General features: G+C 36.8%; 1 protein-coding gene across 2 annotated transcripts in view; it reads left to right on the top strand.

Moving 5' to 3' along the window:
• LOC123507062 (sphingosine kinase 2-like) overlaps window positions 1–20,027 on the top strand; it is a 32,531-nt gene that overhangs the window by 1,297 nt on the left and 11,207 nt on the right. For both annotated transcript variants that reach the window (XM_045259604.1, XM_045259603.1), the window contains exons 2-4: window positions 9,489–9,733; window positions 12,004–12,119; window positions 17,655–17,757. In XM_045259604.1, coding sequence (XP_045115539.1) covers window positions 9,489–9,733; window positions 12,004–12,119; window positions 17,655–17,757 — 464 coding nt within the window. The remainder of the gene's footprint in view (window positions 1–9,488; window positions 9,734–12,003; window positions 12,120–17,654; window positions 17,758–20,027) is intronic.

The following is a 20,027-nucleotide window of genomic DNA, read 5'->3' as shown; positions in this document are numbered from 1 at the left end:
TCTGAGGTGGCAGAGCAGGGGCTGTCAACATTGGCAGGGCTGGGCAGAGCAGTGATAGAGAGCCTCTGTAAAGGATATATCACAACACTGGATAAGCTTGTGCTTCCTTTGTGTAATACTGTGAGTCATGCAGTGTTAGATTTAGTAGATCACATGAAGATTAATAGTGCCGTATCTTTTTTGTAGTTGGCATGGTTAGGCTGGATTATAGGGTATGATAGATTTATTAATGAAATCTACACTTAGTAACAATCCGCCTTGCTTATCCTTATCCTTTACTGCACCTTACCTCACCTTACCTTACTGTACCTTACCTTACTTTAACTTACCATAACTTAACTTACCCTATCTTACCTTAACTTACCTTACCATATCTTTACTTAATTTAACTTACCCTACCTTACCTTATTTTACCTTACCCTACTTAACCAAGCCCATCCTAGCCTAAGTCACTGTGTTGGATGACATGTAATCCAGAGGCCTCATCTCAGCTTTACATGGAGACTGGAGAGGGAGCAGCCTCTGGCCACTGAAGGTCACCCTGGTTATGTTGTTGGGTGGAGCAGATCAAAGGAACTTTCACAGCACCTTCCTTACCTTTTGTAAGAGGAGAGACTGGATAGATGGGTGATACCATGTGTAGGCATCTTTTAGCTTAATTTACCCTCCTTTTTTTCCCTTGACTATAGCTGCCACCAGGAAATGGCTACCCTGATTGTGGTGTTTAAAAGAAAAAGTGGGATTGAAAATGGAGATTGTGTTATGTCTTTATTTATAACCAGAACTAACTTGTCTCTTTATACCTATCTATCTATCTATCCTCTCTAATTGTATGCCACAGACTTCTGTTCTTTGTCAGCACTTGATGGGAGGAAGGCAGCAGATAAAGTAGAACACAAAGTAGTGCAACTATGTAAAACTATTTACTTTGTCCTGACCAGAGAGGGAGGAAGTAAAATGTGTACTGGATAACATTCTGTATTGGCCTTCAGACATGTGTACTGATGATCTTGTTTACTGAGAGAAGAGCCATATCAGATTATCAGGGCAGTGAGGGATGGTGGTGGTGGTGGTGGGAGGGGTTAGTGATAAGGCAGGAGGTGTGTGTGTATTTACCTAATTGTAACATACGGAAAAGAGCTGTGTGTGTCCCGTCTCCATATCTATTAATGTCCAGCTTTTTCTTAAAATCATGAATATTCCTTGCGTTGACCACTTCCACGTCTAAACTATTCCATGCTTCCACCCTTCTATGAGGGAAGCTATATTTTTCACATCTCTCCTATAAGTGGCCATTTTAGTTTTTCCCATGCCCTCTCGACATTCTTCATTCCACATACACAGATCTTCCCTATCCATTTTTTCCATGCCAATCATCACTCTGTATATTGCTATCAGGTCTCCCCTTTCTTCTGTTTTCCAGGGTTGGAAGTTGCATTCTTTTCAGTCTGTCTTCATAAGTCAAATCTCTTAAGTCAGGCACCATTTTGTTGCAGCCCTCTGTACTTTCTCTAGTTTCCTTATGTGTTTCTTTAAGTTCGAGCCCACTGTATTGTTGCATATTCAAGCCTCGGTCTTATCATTGCAGTAATTATTTTCTTCATCATTTCTTCATCTAAATATACTAACGCCACTCTTATGTTCCTCAATAAGTTCAATACTTCTCCAATTATTTTGTTTATATGTCTCTCTGGCGATAGGTCATTGGTAATTGTCACCCCAAGGTCTTTTCTTCATGACTGGTTTTATGTCTTCATTTCCTATCTTGTACATACTCCTGATTCTTCTTTCACTCTTGCCAAACTCTATTTTCTTGCATTTTGTCGTGTTGAACTCCATTTGCCATGTACAGCTCCATTTCCATATTCTGTCCAAGTCTTCCTGGAGTAGTTCGCAATCTTTGTGTGTGTGTGTGTGTGTGTGTGTGTGTATTTACCTAATTGTATTTACCTAATTGTAATATGTGTGTGTGTGTGTGTGAGTATTTACCTAGTTGTAGTTTTACAGGGCCTGGACTTTATGCTCCTGTGGCCCCGTCTCCATATCTATACTTATCCAATCTTACTTTAAAAGTATGCACACTCGTTGCAGACACTACTTCTTCATTTAAACTGTTCCACGTCTCAATACATCTTTGCGGGAAACTATATTTTTTAACATCTCTCAGACATCTTCCTTTTCTCAGCTTTTTACTATGCTTGGATGTCATATTCTTCTCAGATCAATTTATAAACTTGTATCAGGTCTCCTCTCTCTCTCTCCTTTCTTTGTTCCAGGGTTGGTAGATCCATAGCCTTTAGTCTCTCCTCATATGTCATCCCTTCAAATTCTGGAACCATTCTTGTAGCTATTTTTTGTAGCCTCTCCAATTTCCTTATGTGTTTCTTTTTATGAGGGGTCCACACTACTCCTGCATATTCCAATCTGGGTCTTATTATAGTACTTATCAATTTCTTCATCATTTCTTTGTCCATGTAGTGAAATGCTACTCCAATATTCCTTAGCAAATTATATGTTTTTCTAAAATTCTATCAATATGGCTTACTGGTTGATTGTTTTCTTCCATCGTCACTCCTAAGTCCTTTTCCTTTTTACTTTCTCCAGTTCTACTCCATCTCCCATCTTATAGATTCCCACAGGTCGTCTTTCACTCTTTCCCATTTCCATGACATGGCTTTTGTTCACATTGAATTCCATTTCCCACTTCTTACTCCATTCCCAGATCTTATTTAGGTCTTCTTGCAGTATTTCACAATCCTCCTTTTGCTTTATAACTCTGCACAGTTTCGTATCATCTGCAAACAGATTTATGTAGCTGTTCACTCCTTCTGGCATGTCGTTAATATAAATGAGGAAAAGTATTGGTGCCAATACTGACCCTGTGGCACTCCGCTTTCTACTGCTCTCCACTTGGACTTCATATCTTTAACTACCGTCCTTATTTCTCTCCCCCTCAAATAATTTTCTATCCATCTCAATGTGCTTCCTTTTAAGCCACCCTTCTCCTCTAACTTCCACAGTAATCTTGCATGTGGCACTTTGTCAAACGCCTTTTTTAAATCCAAATAAATGCAGTCAACCCATCCTCTCTCTCTTGTACTCTATCAACTATTCTAGAATAGAAACTCAATAAATTAGTTACACAAGACCGTCTTTTCTAAAACCAAATTGGCTATTTGATATTAATTTGTTGTCTTCAAGGAACTCGATCCATTGTTTCTTTATTATTCTTTCACACATCTTGCATATTACACTAGTTAGTGATACCGGTCTGTAATTTAAAGGTTCTTCCTTCCTTCGCTCTTATATATGGGAACCACCTCAGCTCTTTTCCATTCTACTGGTACTGTTCCATTTTCTATTGAGCATTTTATGATGTTGTATATAGGACTTGCTAGTTCTTCCCTACATTCTTTCAGTATTCTGCCTGAGACTTCATCTGGTCCCATTGCCTTCTCTTCATCCAGTTCCTTCATTAACTCTTTTATTTCAAGCTTGGTTACTTTAATCTCTTTCATATAGATTGTCTCTCTATTACCCTGTGGCCTCTCAAATTTGGATTCCTTAGTAAAGACCTCCTGGAATTTTTATTTAATAGTTCTGCCATACTTTTGGGTCTTCCACCATCCGTTCTCTCCTTTTAACCTTTCTATTGTTTCTTTTTGCCTAATTTTTCCATTTATGAATCTATAGAACAATTTTGGTTGCTCCTTACATTTTTCGACAATGTCTTTTCAAAGTTCTTTTCCTCTTCCTTCCTCACCTTAACATATTCATTTCTTGCTGCTTTGAAGTTTTCCTTATTTGCTGGATTCTATTTCTCCTCCACCTTTTCCATGCTCCATCTCTTTTCTCCTTTGCCTTGCACACCTTGCATTAAACCAATCTTTCTTTCCTTCTTCTTTAGGTCTATATTTTGGGACATATTCCTGACTCCTGTTTTGTATATTTCCAAAAATAAGTTATATTTGTCTTGCATTGTCTCTGAGTTTTCCATCTCCTCCCAGTCTACGTTTTAAAATAGTTCTTGAGATTCTCAATATCAGCCTTTCTGTAATTTAATCGGTCTCCTTTGTATGAATCGTCTCTATCTTCCTTTCCTCTTCTATATCTATTTCTAATATTGCATGGTCACTCTTTCCCAATGGGCACTTATATCTTATATCATCATTCATTTGTATACCCCTTGTAAAAACTAGGTCCAATCTCGCCGCTCGTCGTTTCCTCTGAATCTTGTGCATTCCTTTACTCTCTGGTCCATCATATTGTCTATCATTAGGTTCAAGAATCTTTCTCCCAGGCTTCTTCCCCATACCACTTTCATAATTTTCCCAGTCCACTTCTTTACAGTTGAAATCTCCTACTAATATCACTTTTCTCCTTTCTTTAACGATTCTCATTAGACTCCTTATTGTGTCATCTATCATGTCTTTATATTCTTGATTGGTCCATGAATTTGTTTTGGTGGCACATATGTTACAATGATTGTTAACTCTTTTTATTAATATGCATCTTAATATACAATACTTCTGCTTTTCCTTCCCACATTCCATTTCATTTATCACTATCTCCTTCCTTAACATAATCATGACTCCTCCTCCTCCTTTACCCACTCTGTCTCTTCTCCATACATTATACCTATTATCCAAGTCTATTTTGATTGCCTTATTTAGTTTTGTTTCAGCCAGGCATACAATATCTGGATTTTCTTTCTTTATGTAATCTCTTAATTCTAATTTACTTGATAAAACCCGTCTATGTTCGTATACATCATTTTTAGTCTTTTGCCTTTATCATTTTTAGTTAAACTTGTTCCACTTTTTTCTCTTCCTTCTCGTTTATATACCATTTCCTTATCCTGTCTCCTAGAATTCTCCAAAAAAATGCCTTCTTCTCCTCTTCTGACCTTTCATTATTCTTTTCCTTACTGCTGCTGCCAGTTCATTGTATCTCTTCCTTTCTTCCTCATTTCTATTTTTCTTTATATAGATATCCTTGCAGCCTTCTGTTTCTCTAAGTTTTGTTGTTCTATATAATATTTCTTCTGTTGCTGCTTGTGATTTTAGTAGTATTTTAATTGGTCTCGTTTTCCTTCTTGATATGGTCCCATTCTGTTTATTTCTTCTACTTCCTCTTCCAAGTTCTGCCTATCTTCGTCGTTTAGATTCTTCAGTAGGTCTTTGACTGATTTCATTTCTTCTTTTCTCTTTTGGTCTATATTTTATATTTTTTCTTTTATTCCAAATACGACTACACTCTTCTTTTTTCTGCAATTTCTCTAACTAAATTTTCTTTTGTCTTGAGGACTCCTATCATTTTGTTTGTCATATTTTCTTCTTTTTCTTTAAGTTGTTCTTGAATCACCTCCTGAAAATCAGCCTTATCTTTCTTATCTTGGACTCTCCATGCTTGTACTTCTTTTTTAATCATGTTCTGTACTCTTTCCTCTTCCTTGTTTACTAGATCTTTCAGCTTCTCTTTTCTTTCTCGGCTTTACCGAGTCCTTCTTCCATCTGCTTTTTGTAGTTAGCTACTTCCTTTTTTAGTTCTTCGTTTTCCGCTCTTAGCCTAGCTTCATTTTCTTCCACTTTTTTTATCCTTTCTCTCAGTTTTATAAACTCTTTATCCTGTTCTTCATTCTCTATCATTTCCATCTTCTCCTTTATCAGTTTATCTAGTTTATATTCAATATTTGACACTCTTTTTAGTAGTGAAGTAGTCGTCGTATCGAAGCCTTCGAATACACGCTCACCCACATCAGCATAGTCATCATCAGCTTTCCTTCCTTCTCCAAACTCACATCTGCATTTTGATGGTATCTCTTTTTCGCTCATCATTCCTTAATAATTGATTACATGAAGAAAAATGAGACCACACTACCTGCCCAGGCCACTGTAAAAACTGTACAACCGGTATGTAGTGAAGATCAGGTGTGTGTGTGTGTGTGTATGCTTGCACATGCCCATGTGTGTGTGTGTGTTTTCCTTATCTTAATAGATACTGTCTTGAGATCTTTTTCATGTGTCATTACAACTTGCAGGATGTGGATGTGGAAGCGATAAGTTAAATATTTATAGTGAGTTTTCCTTAGAAAGAGATTTATTGATTTATTTTTTGTTCTTCTTCAGTGTAAGTAGTAACCATCTTGTTACATTCCATTACTTTTCCTTGCGCCCATGTTTTTTTTCACATCAATGGTGCAGAATTCTTGATAAAGTATGTATTACTAGAATTGCAAAAACCTAGAAAACTCTTGCAACATCTGATCATCACTAGATTTATGAAAACCCTTGAAAACCCAAGTAATTCTTATAGAACTTCAAGTTATCACTAGAAGTATGGAGATGCCCTTGAAAGCCCTAACAACATTCAATAAAACCTTTTGAATTATCACTAGATTCATGAAAACACCCTTGAAAATCTCGGTCATTATCTTCGACCAGATCATGTTTAAAGTAATCAAGATAAGACACAGAACTGTTTAGAAATATGAATCTAGAATTCACATCATAAAAAATGCCAATATGTAAACACCAAAATTTTACTCTTAATACCTGTGCTATGATTTGTGCTTGTGTAGTAGCTGTGGTTGTTGACATACAATCTTTGCCTTAAGTACCATTAGCTTCTGCCTTGTGCTGTTCCACAAGCATGTAAAAGATTGGAGTCTGTGTAACATGGAGATAGAAAGATACACTGTGAATGAGGCAAGCTCCTTGATAATGCTATCTGACAAGTACTTAATTCACCTACTTTATATGACTATTGTAGAAGTTAGTGTTCATTGATAGATTTCATTATTATTATTACCATTACCACTATGAAGCAGTCTAGTTTTGTAGAGGCTAACACTGTCAGCTCCAATAATAGGGGTTGTGGGTTCAGATCCTGAGTTGGGTAGTGATAAGTTGGTGGGTTGTCTCGCTCCACACTGCAACTCTTGTTCACTCAGCCCAGTATGTATATTGGATGTAAGCTGAGGACCTTGTAGTTTGTCCATGAGAAAGTGTGTGTGTATTTACCTACCTAGTTGTAGTTTTACAGGGCCTGGGCTTTATGCTCGTATGGTCCCGTCTCCATATCTACACTTATCCAATTTTTCTTTAAAACTATGTACACTCTTCGCTGACACCACTTCCTCACTCAAACTGTTCCAAGTCTCAACACATCTTTGCAGGAAACTAAATTTTTTAACATCTCTCAGACAACGTCCCTTCCTTAGTTTCTTCCTATGCGATCTTGTGCTTCTAAGGTCATATTCTTCTCTCAGGATCAGTTTCTCATCCTGAGAGAAGAATATGACTTTAGAAGCACAAGATCGCATAGTAAGAAACTAAGGAGTGTGTGTGTGTGTGTGTGCGTGTGCGTGTGTTTATCTAATTGTATTCACCTAATTGTAAATACAACTAGATGAGAGAGAGAGAGAGAGAGAGAGAGAATATCATGAAATTTTTGCCATATCTCAGAGTAAAGAGATAGATTCAAAATAGATTTATTGTTTTTTTTTTATGGTCATAGTTATTTTTTTATTGTGAATTGGGATAGGAGAGGGACTGTAAACTTAGTCAGGTAGTTATTGTTATTGAATAGATTTATCAATATTTTATAACAATTCCCAGATAAAGTGATAAGAAATGCATCATTACACCAGTATTGCTCTTAACCTCTTAACTGGAGGTCATTTGAGACTGCTTTTTTATTTCATTGTTGTTTATTATTATTCTCTACAAAATGACCAGTGTATATGTGTTTGATATTATTATTATTATTATTATTATTATTATTATTATTATTATTATTATTATTATTATTATTATTATTATTATTTTACTCATAATCTAAACTTTAAACTTTACATCTCATCTTTTGATAAATCTGCTTCTATGAATTTGGTGCTCTGAGGCATCTCCGTCAGTTTCCTTACCCCCAACTGCTAACTCTACAAGGGCCTCATCTGCCCATGTATCTATCTATCTATCTATGGAGTACCCCCTTTATTGGGAGTTCCACCCTCACTGTTTTATTACCAGATAGGGTGGAATCAAAATCCTTTTCTTCTGACTGAGTCTTTAGTCTCTTTCTCAACACTGCAATGATGCATCTCTTGGTATCTTCTGTTGCCGTTTATTTGCCGACTGCTCTTCTGATCTTACTAACTGTATGCCATCCATCCTCTTGTGGAGTCACTGCACAAGACTTTCCTTTTTCTCTCACCTCTGTCCACCTCTAATGCAAGAGTTAACCAGTACTCTTAGTCTTTTATACCTTTCTCTGGTAAATTCAAGAACTTGTTTTAAGAGGGAGGTTTCAAGACATTTATCCTTCTTTTTGGTTAACTCTCTTATACCTGTACAGGAACTGGCAACTAGTGGGCCTTTTGTGTCTTTGTTGCCTTTAGCTTGTTTTCCTCTCATATATATATATATATATATATATATATATATATATATATATATATATATATATATATATATATATATATATATATATATAAGTGAAGTAGAGACAAAACAAGTGAGTGATTAGGAATGTGCGTGTTGAGTGAATGAAATAGGGAGAATACTTGATTATGAAACTGACTGAACAACTATGACAGATAAGGAATGTGTGTGTTGAATGAAGGAGGTATATATTGGGAGAATATCTGATAATTAAACACACAGAAATAAGAGAGATAAGGTATATTTGTGTTGATTGAAGGAAGTAATAGGAGAATATCTGATTACAAAACACAAAAGATTGAGTAATTATGAGAGATTAAGAATGGTTCTGATGAGTGAAGTAAGTAACAAGAGAATAATTGATTATGAAGCAGAGATTAAACAACTATGAGAGGTTGCAAATAGTTCTATGGAGGAATGTTATGTTTAATGCATTCCTGACACTGCAAATGCTACACCAGCATTGCCCAATTGAGCCATAAGTGATCATTGACAAGCTGAGTGCTTGGACATTCTGTGGGTGCTGTGTTACTACCGGGATTCTTGGTATTTTCTATTCTTCATATTCTTTTTTTCTAATTTGTTTGATTACTGCTTTTTTTTCTTGTTTTAATCTGTTGTTTTTTTTCCCCTTGTTTAGTTTGTTTCTGTATATTCTTTTTCTCTGATTTTTCTTTACTTTTTCCTGTGTTTTGCTCATATCTTTGGTAGTTTTGTTATTTCATGTCTGGTGTCTTTTTCTTATTATGTTGCCTTTTGTGTGTACTTTTTTTAAGGTTTTTTTCTTTTTTGTCTGTGGTGTTTTTTCTTTTGTATATTTATCTTAATGTTCTCTGTTGTCTTTATCCTTCTGGTATTTTCTCCTTATCTTTATCTTTTCTGACATCTCTAAATAGCTAGCTAGCTACTCTATGTACTGTATAACTACACTATTTAGTCTAATTATGGCAGTCATTAAGAAGAAAACTCAGGTTATAAAGATATTAGGCTACACACCACCAGCACTATCACCACCACCTCCTCCTAGTCCCAGTGCATCCCCACCAGGTAGCTCCAAGCCACAAGTTGACCATAGCAAGAAGATCCTTCTGTTTATCAATCCTAACTCTGGGTCAGGACGAGCCGTGCAGACATACAGGAAGCAGGTTTCTACTTTGTTGGGTGAGGCAGAGGTGTCCCATGAAGTACTGGTGACTGAACGCGCCAGCCATGCAACAGACGTGGTGCGGACCCTGGACCTCACAAAGTATGCTGGACTAGTAATACTCTCAGGAGATGGACTTCTGTTTGAGGTGGGTGTCTCCTGTTATGCTTTTATTTATTAACCATTAACTTTTTACATATTATTCTTGTTTTCATCGTGTGGTAACAGAAAGGTTAACAAGTGGGTGGGAGATGTTTGTAGTTAGATTCAGGAGCCGCCTAGTGTAGTTCAGTTGGCCTTTACTATCTCTTTCATTATGTTATGTTATCTGTATGTTGTAGTGGGTGTCTCTTGTCATGTCCTTTAATTTTTTTACCAACCAATTGTACAAAAACTGATAAAAGAAATATACACTATTTTTAAATGCAGCTCAAAATTAGTAAAACAGGCAAGTGTTTCAAATCTTTTGACCCATTCTAGAGATGTCGTGGTACTTTTTTCTTATAAGTTTCAAGTCATAGGAAGGAGTAAAAATAGACAGTTGTAGAGTTCCAAAACTTATTATTTATCTGTTTGTTCTTCCTTCTTGTCCTTGTACACCCTGCTTACTTCCTGTCCAGATCACTTTTCTTTGTTTCTAGTGCTATGTTTCTTTATAATGATAATACTAGTAATAGTAATAATAATGATATGACAATGCTAGATATTAATATCAGTCAGTGTTATTGAGGTGCTTGTTATAGCAAGGAGTATGCAGCCTTGAGACACACGCACACACAACATGCACAACCTTGCCATAAAAGACTTTCCTTGTTTAGTTATCACAAGTTTCTCTTGGCCTTGGCACAGCCGTCACATGGAAAGTTACTTGGTCCCCTCTCTTTGTGCATGCACAGAGAGCTGGATAGGCACATGTGTTGCCTCCTTGATTAAGAGATTAGAGAAGTTATACTTGATAAGCTAGGATCATACCTGTATTTTGAAATGTTTTTCAATCTCATAAAGATTATTTTCAAAGCCACGTGATATGGGTTCTTTCAATGTTTTCTCACTGTTGCATAATGTTGTTAGTCTACTATTAGAATAATGAAATTTCAATGATATATCTAGTTTCTTAAACTTTCATTAGATTCATGAAAACGTTTCAGAAACTTAAGAAGTTTGCTGTAGCCAAATTAACTATCACCATAAGTATGCAGTCATCCCTGGAAACTCAGATAACTTCTTACTAGAGCCTGTTGAAGTGTATAAAATTATGGAAACTTCAGTCGTTTCCAGTATTATCTGATGAAAGACAAAAGTAGTCACTCCCCAGCTTGTCATTCTATCATGTAAGACATCGGGTGTTCTCAGCAACTCCCAACTCAACTTGTTTTGGCTGTCTCTGCACATACTCTGCTGTGCATTGTCAACATCTGGCTGAACACATTCCTATTTTAACACTTCGTCACCACCATTTATCACACAAAAATAGGTATTGATAGGTATATGAGTAGAACACAAATATCTAACACAAGCAACAAAAAAAATATCCTTACTGCAGAAAGACAAACATCAATTTGTATCATGATTCATAGATCACATTTGGATATGCTACTCAAGCTATTTATGAGTTTGTTAATAGGTTAAATCAGGTAAGATTCTGTTGTATTGGATTAGATAATCTAACTTATTGTAAACTATCCCTAAAACAGTTGTGGTTATTATACTAGATTAGATTAGATTAGATAGTAGAAATTAATGTAAAGTATCCCTAAAATAGTTATGGAATATTAACAGAACTTAGTTTGAACTATTCCTAAAGTAGTTATGGTATATGACTCAAGATTAATATAACGTTAGTTATATGAAATTATTATACAGTATAGTTAGGTTAGATTAAGTTAGATAAATCAAAGTAACTCAGTCCCACCCAAAAAACAGCTAGGTTGGCCAGTAAGTGTTTCTCTGACGATATCATCCCATGTTTTATTATTTTTTTTATTTATTTATTTATTAATTAATCAATTAATTATTTTTTTATGTAAAGAGTCACTGGAAAAGGGTAACTAAAAGTATGAAAAAAAGTCCAATGTGTGTCAGTCCCTAGAGGTCATAAGGATCATTAAAAATTGCAGCTTAAGTGTCTTGAAACTTCAAGTCATAGGAGGAAAGAATTACAGAAGTAATCATGGCATTTCAGAATTTACCAGAAAATAGGATGAATGACTGACCTCAAGTCATAGGAGGAAGGAATTACAGAAGTAATCATGGCATTTCAGAATTTACCAGAAAATGGGATGAATGACAGAATGCTGGCTTAACTCTTGCATGAGAGAAATGGACAGAATAGTGGTGAGAGAAAGTGAAAAGTCTTGTGACAAAAAGAAAAAAAAAATAGCAATATTTTTGTCAGCAGCTTAGTGGTTTCTCCTTCAGGTGTATAATGGCTTGCTAGCTCGCCCAGACTGGGAGGAAGCCATCCAGTTCCCCATTGGCATCATACCTGGTGGCTCAGGGAATGGCCTTGCACGCTCCTTGGCTCACTGGCTCAGGTGTGTATTTACCTAGTTGTATTTACCTAGCTGTAACATACAGGAAAAGAACTATGCTAGTGCTGTCCCGTCTCCATATCTATGAAAATCCAACATTTCTTTGAACTCACTGATTGTCCTTGCTTCAATAATTCCCTTATCTAAACTGTTCCACACCTTTACACATCTTTGTGGAAAGCTGAACTTCTTAATATCTCTCCTGCAATTGTCCTTTCTTAATTTCTTTCCATGCCCTCTTGTGTCACTGGTGTCCCAGATTAGTAAGTTTTCTCTATCTAATTTTTCCAGTCCATTCATCACCATTAGATCTCCTCTTTCCCTTCTATGTTCAAAGGTTGTAAGATGTAGTATTCATAGCCTTTTCTCAAAAATTCATAGGCATTTTCTGTAATTCTATTTATGTGCTCTTCTGTGACACATTATCCACAATGGTTACTCCTTGGTCTTTTTTTCACACTTCTTAATTTCTTCATTCCTCATTGACTAAACTCCTTTTGGCTTTCTTTTGCTCATTACAAATTCTAATATGCTGCACTTTTTTTGTACTATTAAATTCCATTTCCCATGTGAGTGAGTGACCATTCCATTATTTTATCCAAGTCTTGTTGTAGTGCCTTACAATCTTCATTTCTATTTACCTTCCTGATTAATTTAGCATCATCTGCAAACAGACTGATGTAACTATTTTTTCTGGTATATCGTTCACATATACTGCAAACATTATTGGTGCTAATACCAACCACTGTGGAACTCCACTTAAGACTTTTCTGGGCTGATTTTTTTATCTTTTATAATTGTTCTCATTACTTTGTCATATAGAAAGTCAGCCATCCATTTCAGAAGTCCTCCTTTTAGTTCTCTGTTTTGTTCAAGTTTTCACAGTAATCTTTTGTGCAGGACATTGTCAAATGTCTTCTTTAGATCCAAATAGATGCAGTCTTTCCAGCCATCCCTTTCTTGCACTATGTCAATCACTCTTAAGTAGAAGCTTAATAAATTTGTGACACATGATCTTCCTCTTCTGAATCCATACTGTCTATCTATCAATGTACCTTTCTCCTCCAGATATTCCATCCATTTTTTCTTTATTATCCTTTCACATACTTTTGCTATTACACTGGTCAATGATACTGGTCTGTAGTTTAATGGATCCTCCTTATTTTCCCCTTTGAATATGGGCACAATATCTGCTCTTTACTGGTCTGTTGGTACTTTACCCTCTGGTAAGGAACTCATAATGATGTGGATTTTGTCTACTAACTGGTGACTGCATTTCTTTACAATCCAGTTTGACATTCTAGCAGGACCTGAGGCTTTCCTTACATCTTGTTCTTCCATTATTTTCCTTACTTTTTCTACTGACACTTGTATTTCACGAACACCATTAGTTAATTCCACTTTCTCTGGGGAAGACTGACTTGAAGCAGTTGTTCATTACTCCCGTCCATCATTATGCGTCCATGTATAGGTTCAAATCCCACCACGAACAGCCTTAAACACTGCCATTTGTCGAGTGGTTTAAAGTTACCTACATGTCACCATGATACCCAGGTTCTAGGTGGTTATACCCAAGATGAGCTTGGGTGGTGATATGGGCCCTAATATGGGTACCACTATAAATAAAATTCCCTACGCCACTAATGGGCAGAAGCTGAACAGTGCTTCCTACACACTCTTCAAGTGAGCCTACAGGTGCTATAGGCTTAAAAAAAAAAAAAAAAAAAAAAAACTCCCACCATATCTTCTGGGTATTTGTATATTTCATTATTGTATTTTAGTTTGCTTATTTCTCCTTTACTTTTCAGCTTGCTGTTTACATATTTTGGCCAGTTCTTACATTTCTCCACTATATCCTTCTCATAGGTTTTCTGTTCCATTCTCTGAATCTTGATATACAGTAAGTCCTCGTTATATGGTAGTTCTTTATCTGGTAAATTCACAGTTACGGTATTTGGAAATCACTACCCTCGACTCGATATACAGTAAGAAAAATTCACAGTTACGGTATTTGGAAATCACTACCCTCGACTCGATATACGGTAAGAAAAATTCACAGATACGGTATCTGCTCACTTCATCTGAGAGGGCCCAGAGCGGGGGAGCAGGAGTGATGACGTCATCCACGCCATACCTCCCCACCACTCACAGTATTGACTTTAACTTGACCACCCTTGGAGCCTGTTATCTCTTCCCTTCCCCTTTTTTTTTTTTTTTTTTTTAACTCACATGCATTACTAATTAGATGAATGAATGGAATATTAAAGGGTCTATTGTAAGCACAAATATATTCATAATAATTATGGCAAACATTTAAAGCCTACTACCAGTGGCAAACCATGCAACAACTGATTTTAAAGGGCACAAATGGGCTTGGCAAGCCCACTATCAGAACATGGTGGAGGTCGAATAACATCAAGCATGCCTTAGATAACATCAAGTCATTTTGGGATGAAGTGAAGACGTCCACCATGAATTTGGCGTGGAATAAAGTATGGCCAGAATGCACACATGACTTCCCAGGCTTCGCTGAAGACGACATTGGTGTGATCAGAAATGACATAGTAAATCTATGCCATAGGGCTGGCTTCGATGATGATGATGTTCAAGATCTTTTGGAAAGCCATGCCGAACCTCTATCACACAATGAAATTTTGCTACAACGAAGGTTTAATTCTACTACCATCTGCTTGTTTAACCCCTTCCCCAACAATTTTTTATTTAAAAACATTTCTTTTTCAGACTAATTTTTTTTATTTTGGTTCTATATTGTATTTTTCATGCTGATTATGAAAACAGCTTGTAATTACTGTTTTTCCCCATTTTTGTGGTTAACTTTTTATTTTGAAAATACCTTTGTAGACATATACGAGTTAACTCGTCTTCCTATAAACTCCAAGCTCTCCTCCCCTCACCTCCCTCCTCCTCCTCCTCACTTGTCGAGAAATATTCATTGTGTGATGAACTGGCAGTGTCATCAGAAGTATTCAAGCTTCTGAGGGAAGGTTCATATTCACTATCTTCCTCAGAACTAGACATTTGGGGTGTAAATTATTTGAAAAAGGGTACAAAAAAATAAGTGGTAATGTGAATGAAAACAACACCCATGCAACGACAGTGGTTGCCGGAGCAAGTCTAGTAAGAGCATCCTTGAAATCCCACCGCTTCACCCTGTTGCTTCTGCCAGGCTTATGATTTGACGAGAATACTCGTTTCACACGTAGAATGGCTTAGAAAGGCTCAGAATCAATGGGTATATACGTCTATAGCTGGTTTTCGAAGGTCAAGTTTTAGACGAGTATACTCGTCGACAACTGAAAACGGAACATTTAGTGAAAACGAATATATATGTCTGTAGCTGGTTTTTGAAGGTCAAATTTTAGACGACTATACTCGTCAACGATTGAAAACGAGTATATGTACTCGTTTCTGCCGAGGAAGGGGTTAATGAACACCAAACTCCCTTTAACGAAGTTTTATCCAGATAATTTTTTCCAAGTTTGAAAGGCCTGCCGTATCACACAAGCCGACAGGCTTTTGAATACACCAGCGCCTCGTGGACAACATATGCACCACTCACTCCCCCAGTTCAAAACAATAACAACGTCAGCAGCAGCTCGTCTTCCCTCGCTCATTATACCACCAAAAGTGCTGCAATGTTGCCTAGCGTTGCTAAGAAAACCAGGAAGTGTCTTACTCTTGAAGTGAAGCTGGATATTATTCACAGACACAAGAGAGGCGAGAAAACTAATAGCATTGCTCACCACCATCTTGACTCCATCTTCTGTTTCTACTATTTTCAAGTCAGCAGACTCTATTAAGAAGGTTGGTGAGACCGTATCTTCCTTGCAAGCTAAAGAACCACCTGAACTCGTGACTACAATGGATAAAATGGAAAGCCTTGTGGAAATGTGGTACATAAATATTGTATGTGATACAATGATGCACCCTATGTTTACATTCCGTAGGTTGCCGGTTAGTGTCTTTCCTGTTTCACTCTCCCTACCTTCATAAATTTAAGATCATCAACATTATAAAGTTACGTACATACATACATTAGTGTACATTATAATGACTTAAATTAAACTGCCTAAATGTTTAACTTCATAATTTTTACTTTCATTAAACCTTTCACTGTACTATGATGCACTCTCACTTTGTTTACTCTCAATGGAAGTTCAAGTCAGGGGTTAAACTTGTTATAATTGTTATAAACTTGTTATAATTAATGAAGTTTCGCTTAACGAAGGTTTTTTCTGGGAATATAACACCTTTGTTAAGCGAGGGTTGCCTGTAATGAACTTATAGAGCTAGACAAGGCATCACAGGAGGCAGAAAAAGAAGGAGACGAAGAACCTGTGCGTGGCCTGGACATGAAAACTCTAGAGAATGTCTCGGTGGTATCGAAAAAGCTCTGGAAACCCTGAAGGAGTGTGATCCAATTCCTGCCCGGAGTAGCAAAGTGGCTCATGACGTAGAGAAAAGTGTCAAGATCTATCAAGAAATCTATGATGAAATAAACAAGAAAAAACCAAACAGTCCTCCATCTACTCGTTCTTCAAACCAGTCAGACATGCCGTCTCTGTCACACCTGCCAACCCTGCTACAGCTGGCTCTTCCACATTTGCTGCCGATGGTTTTACAGCTGGCTCTTCCTCCATATCCTCTTTCTTCAAACCAGTGAAATGTGCTAACCCTGCTACAGCTGGCCCTTCCACATCTGCTTCTGACAGTGCAGATGACGACGTCTTATCCTCGTCTGCCCACTCGCGGAAGATGAGTAAGGGCTGAAGTCCCCACTGTTCCTTAGCCTCGGGAGGGACATCATCTGATAGAATACATGGCGAGTAAAAGGTAAATAAAAACATTTTCTGTATTTCTTTTGCGCAGTACCTTACATTTTTTTTTATATATATGACTATTTCTTGTATTTTCATTTTTGTAGGGGTAACTTTTGACGTGCTGGAACGCATTCCCTATTATTACGTGTTATAATGGGTTCAGTATACGGTAATTTTGATTTGCGGTAAGGTTTTCAGGAACGCATATGTACTGTATAACGAGGACTTACTGTACTCGTTTCTTTTTCGAGTATAGTCTAACTAATGATTTTGTCTTCTATTTCTTCTCCATCTGTCCCAGGCTTTTCCTCTTTCCATCCTTCCTAACTTAAATATTCTGTTAAACCACTCCTTGTGTGTGTGTATGTGTGTGTGACCTGAGCTGCAATTATATGGTCCACATTTCTCCAGTTTTTGTGTCAGTTGATGTATAATGTAGTATTGCTTTAGACAACCATTTGTTAGGCTTTAAACATTATGCTAGTTTTGTCCCCAGCACTAGTATAGTAATGAAGACTACATGCATACAGGCTCTGAGAGAAAAGAAGGGAATCATAGAAGACATTATGACATAGAAAATTAATTGCTTTCATATAGTCCCATATGTCCCTGTTGTTGTTGCATCATATTAAGTAGCTCAGTCTATATCATTATGCCTCTAGTGTTCATCACCCTCTTTACCCTTCTCCCCTCCTAGAGAGCCTTACAAGGCCAATCCAGTTCTGGTGTCTACCCTTAATGTGGTGTATGGACACCTATCCCCATTGGACTTGGTCATGACAGAGACAGCAAAGGGGAAAGTAAGTTGTACAGGTGCTGCCTGCTCTCTTATGGTTCATATGCTTCATAGCTTCAGGTTGACAATGTTTCACCTTTTTATAATTTCTACTTGTCTTTTGTTATTATTTGCTGTTGTGTTGTATTGTGTAAAGGCTGAATATAAGAACATGTGCTGCCATTTGAAGATGATACTACATTAGTAGCCAATTTCAGGAGAGGCAGGGAGAGGGACTGGTAGGGGAGTTTGGAATGGTGCATGAAAGGTGGAGAATGAGAGCAAATGTGAATACAGTGGTGAAATTTATGAGGAATGAAAATGGACTGTTTTATATATCTACAGTTATGTGTTGTTGTCGATGGAGGATTAGATGTGAAGAAATGTAAAATGAATAAAGCAAAAAGATGTGAGGAAAAATGCAAGAATATTTAGATGTAGATTACTAGAAATATCTGTAGAGAGATGAATGGGGAATTTATGATTGGTAGGAGTTGTACTGTATGGATCTGAAACATGGAATGTGGCAGAAGCACAGAGAATTTAAAGTTAATGGAAATTAAGTGACTAAGGAACAATTATGGAATGAAAGAGAGGAATGAAGTGTGAAAGACTTGTGGTATAGGAGTTGACCACTTGGGCATAGCAAGGCGTACTGAGATGGCTTTTTGAATGAGTGTTTAGTGAGCGAAATTACTGGATCTGATCTGATAGCTGGAGACTAAAGTGAAGACCAAGAATAAGTTGGATGTATGGATAGTGTTTAGAAAGTGTAAGGCCCATCCACATGACTGAATTGTGTCTGGCAGACTTTGCATATTCATTGAACAAAGCCTGTGTGTAATTGAACTCATGTGTTGCTAATCCTTACCTGACAACAAACAATCAAACTATTAGGCAGATGGCCTTTTTTGGAGAGTTTGCTTAAGTGCAGTTATCCACTCTATCAAACAATGGGCATTAAGATGTTCAGTGTGGTTAACAACACCGCTGGCTAGCTTTCCTTACAGAAACAAGAACTCTCATTACACCAGTGTGGCATGAACCATCAATGCGACAAGAGGTACAGTGGTACCTCGACATACGAATTTAATTCGTTCCATGACAATCTTTGTATATCAAAAATATCGAATATCAAATAAATTTTTCCCATAGAAATTAATGGAAATAGAATGAATTCGTTCTTGTGATACAAATTTACCCCCAAAAAAATTAATATGCTTTAAATATAGATTTAATATAAGATAAATACAATGTTTATTGTATGCATGATATAAATGTACTATGTACCCCAAAATAACAACTTAACGAGGGAGGAGAGAGAGAGAGAGAGAGAGAGAGAGAGAGAGGGGCACTGAACCCGATGATACCACCTCATTCAACCTGTGATATTTTGGTAACCATGACATCTAGAGACTTCTGATTTTTTGCATTGCAAAGAGGAAGAGTTGCTTGTGGGCAGAAAACCATTTGTAGTCACTCGTTTATTGAATTTCTAAGTGTAATCAGTATGTGAATACAGGCTATTTTGTGTGTTTCTCACTAAACTTAAGAAAAAATACACACTGCCGAGGAGCACAGACACATACATGCACAAAGGATGAACAATGATACACAACACAGGCTGAATGTTTGGGTGGATGCGGGTAGCCGAGCGATCACTATGCCATCTAGCGATGGCTATTCATATCTTGGTAAAAATATCTTCGTAATTTCAAGGCATAAATTATATGAAATTTTTTGTCGCATATCAAAAAAAATTGTATGTTGGGGCATTCGTATCTTGAAGTATTACTGTGCACTTAATTTTAGATGCCTGTGGAAAAAAAAATTGTTTGTTGTGGCGTTTGTATCTTAAAGTATTACTGTGCACTTAATTTTAGATGCCTGTGGAAAGATAAAGTTGTATGGGCCTGGTGGGTCACATCACAGTAAAAGCAAAGATATAAAGTACCATTGCGGCAACACTGATGGGCATAAACTTCATGCCACTATGAGTGGATTGCATTGCATTGAGAGCAAAAATAATGTTCTGTTTATTATATATAATTCGTTACATAAATTTTCACCCAAACTCATGTGTGTTCACATATAAATGGCTTCAATTCAGTCTGTGATAAAAAGCAGTTGAATATGAATAATTAAAGACTTATTTTGGTACATCATTATGATAGGTGTGTAGCTGCATTATGTTACAATTATCATTATAATGACATTCTTAAAGCCAGATTTTTTTTTGTTTAATAATACTTTGTAGGAAAGCTTTTTGCACTCACATGAACTCTTGATTGCTTT

Source organism: Portunus trituberculatus, chromosome 21 (genome assembly GCF_017591435.1).
Source record: "Portunus trituberculatus isolate SZX2019 chromosome 21, ASM1759143v1, whole genome shotgun sequence".
Classification (NCBI taxonomy): Eukaryota; Metazoa; Arthropoda; class Malacostraca; order Decapoda; family Portunidae; genus Portunus; species Portunus trituberculatus.
This window is presented reverse-complemented; position numbering and strand designations above follow the sequence as displayed.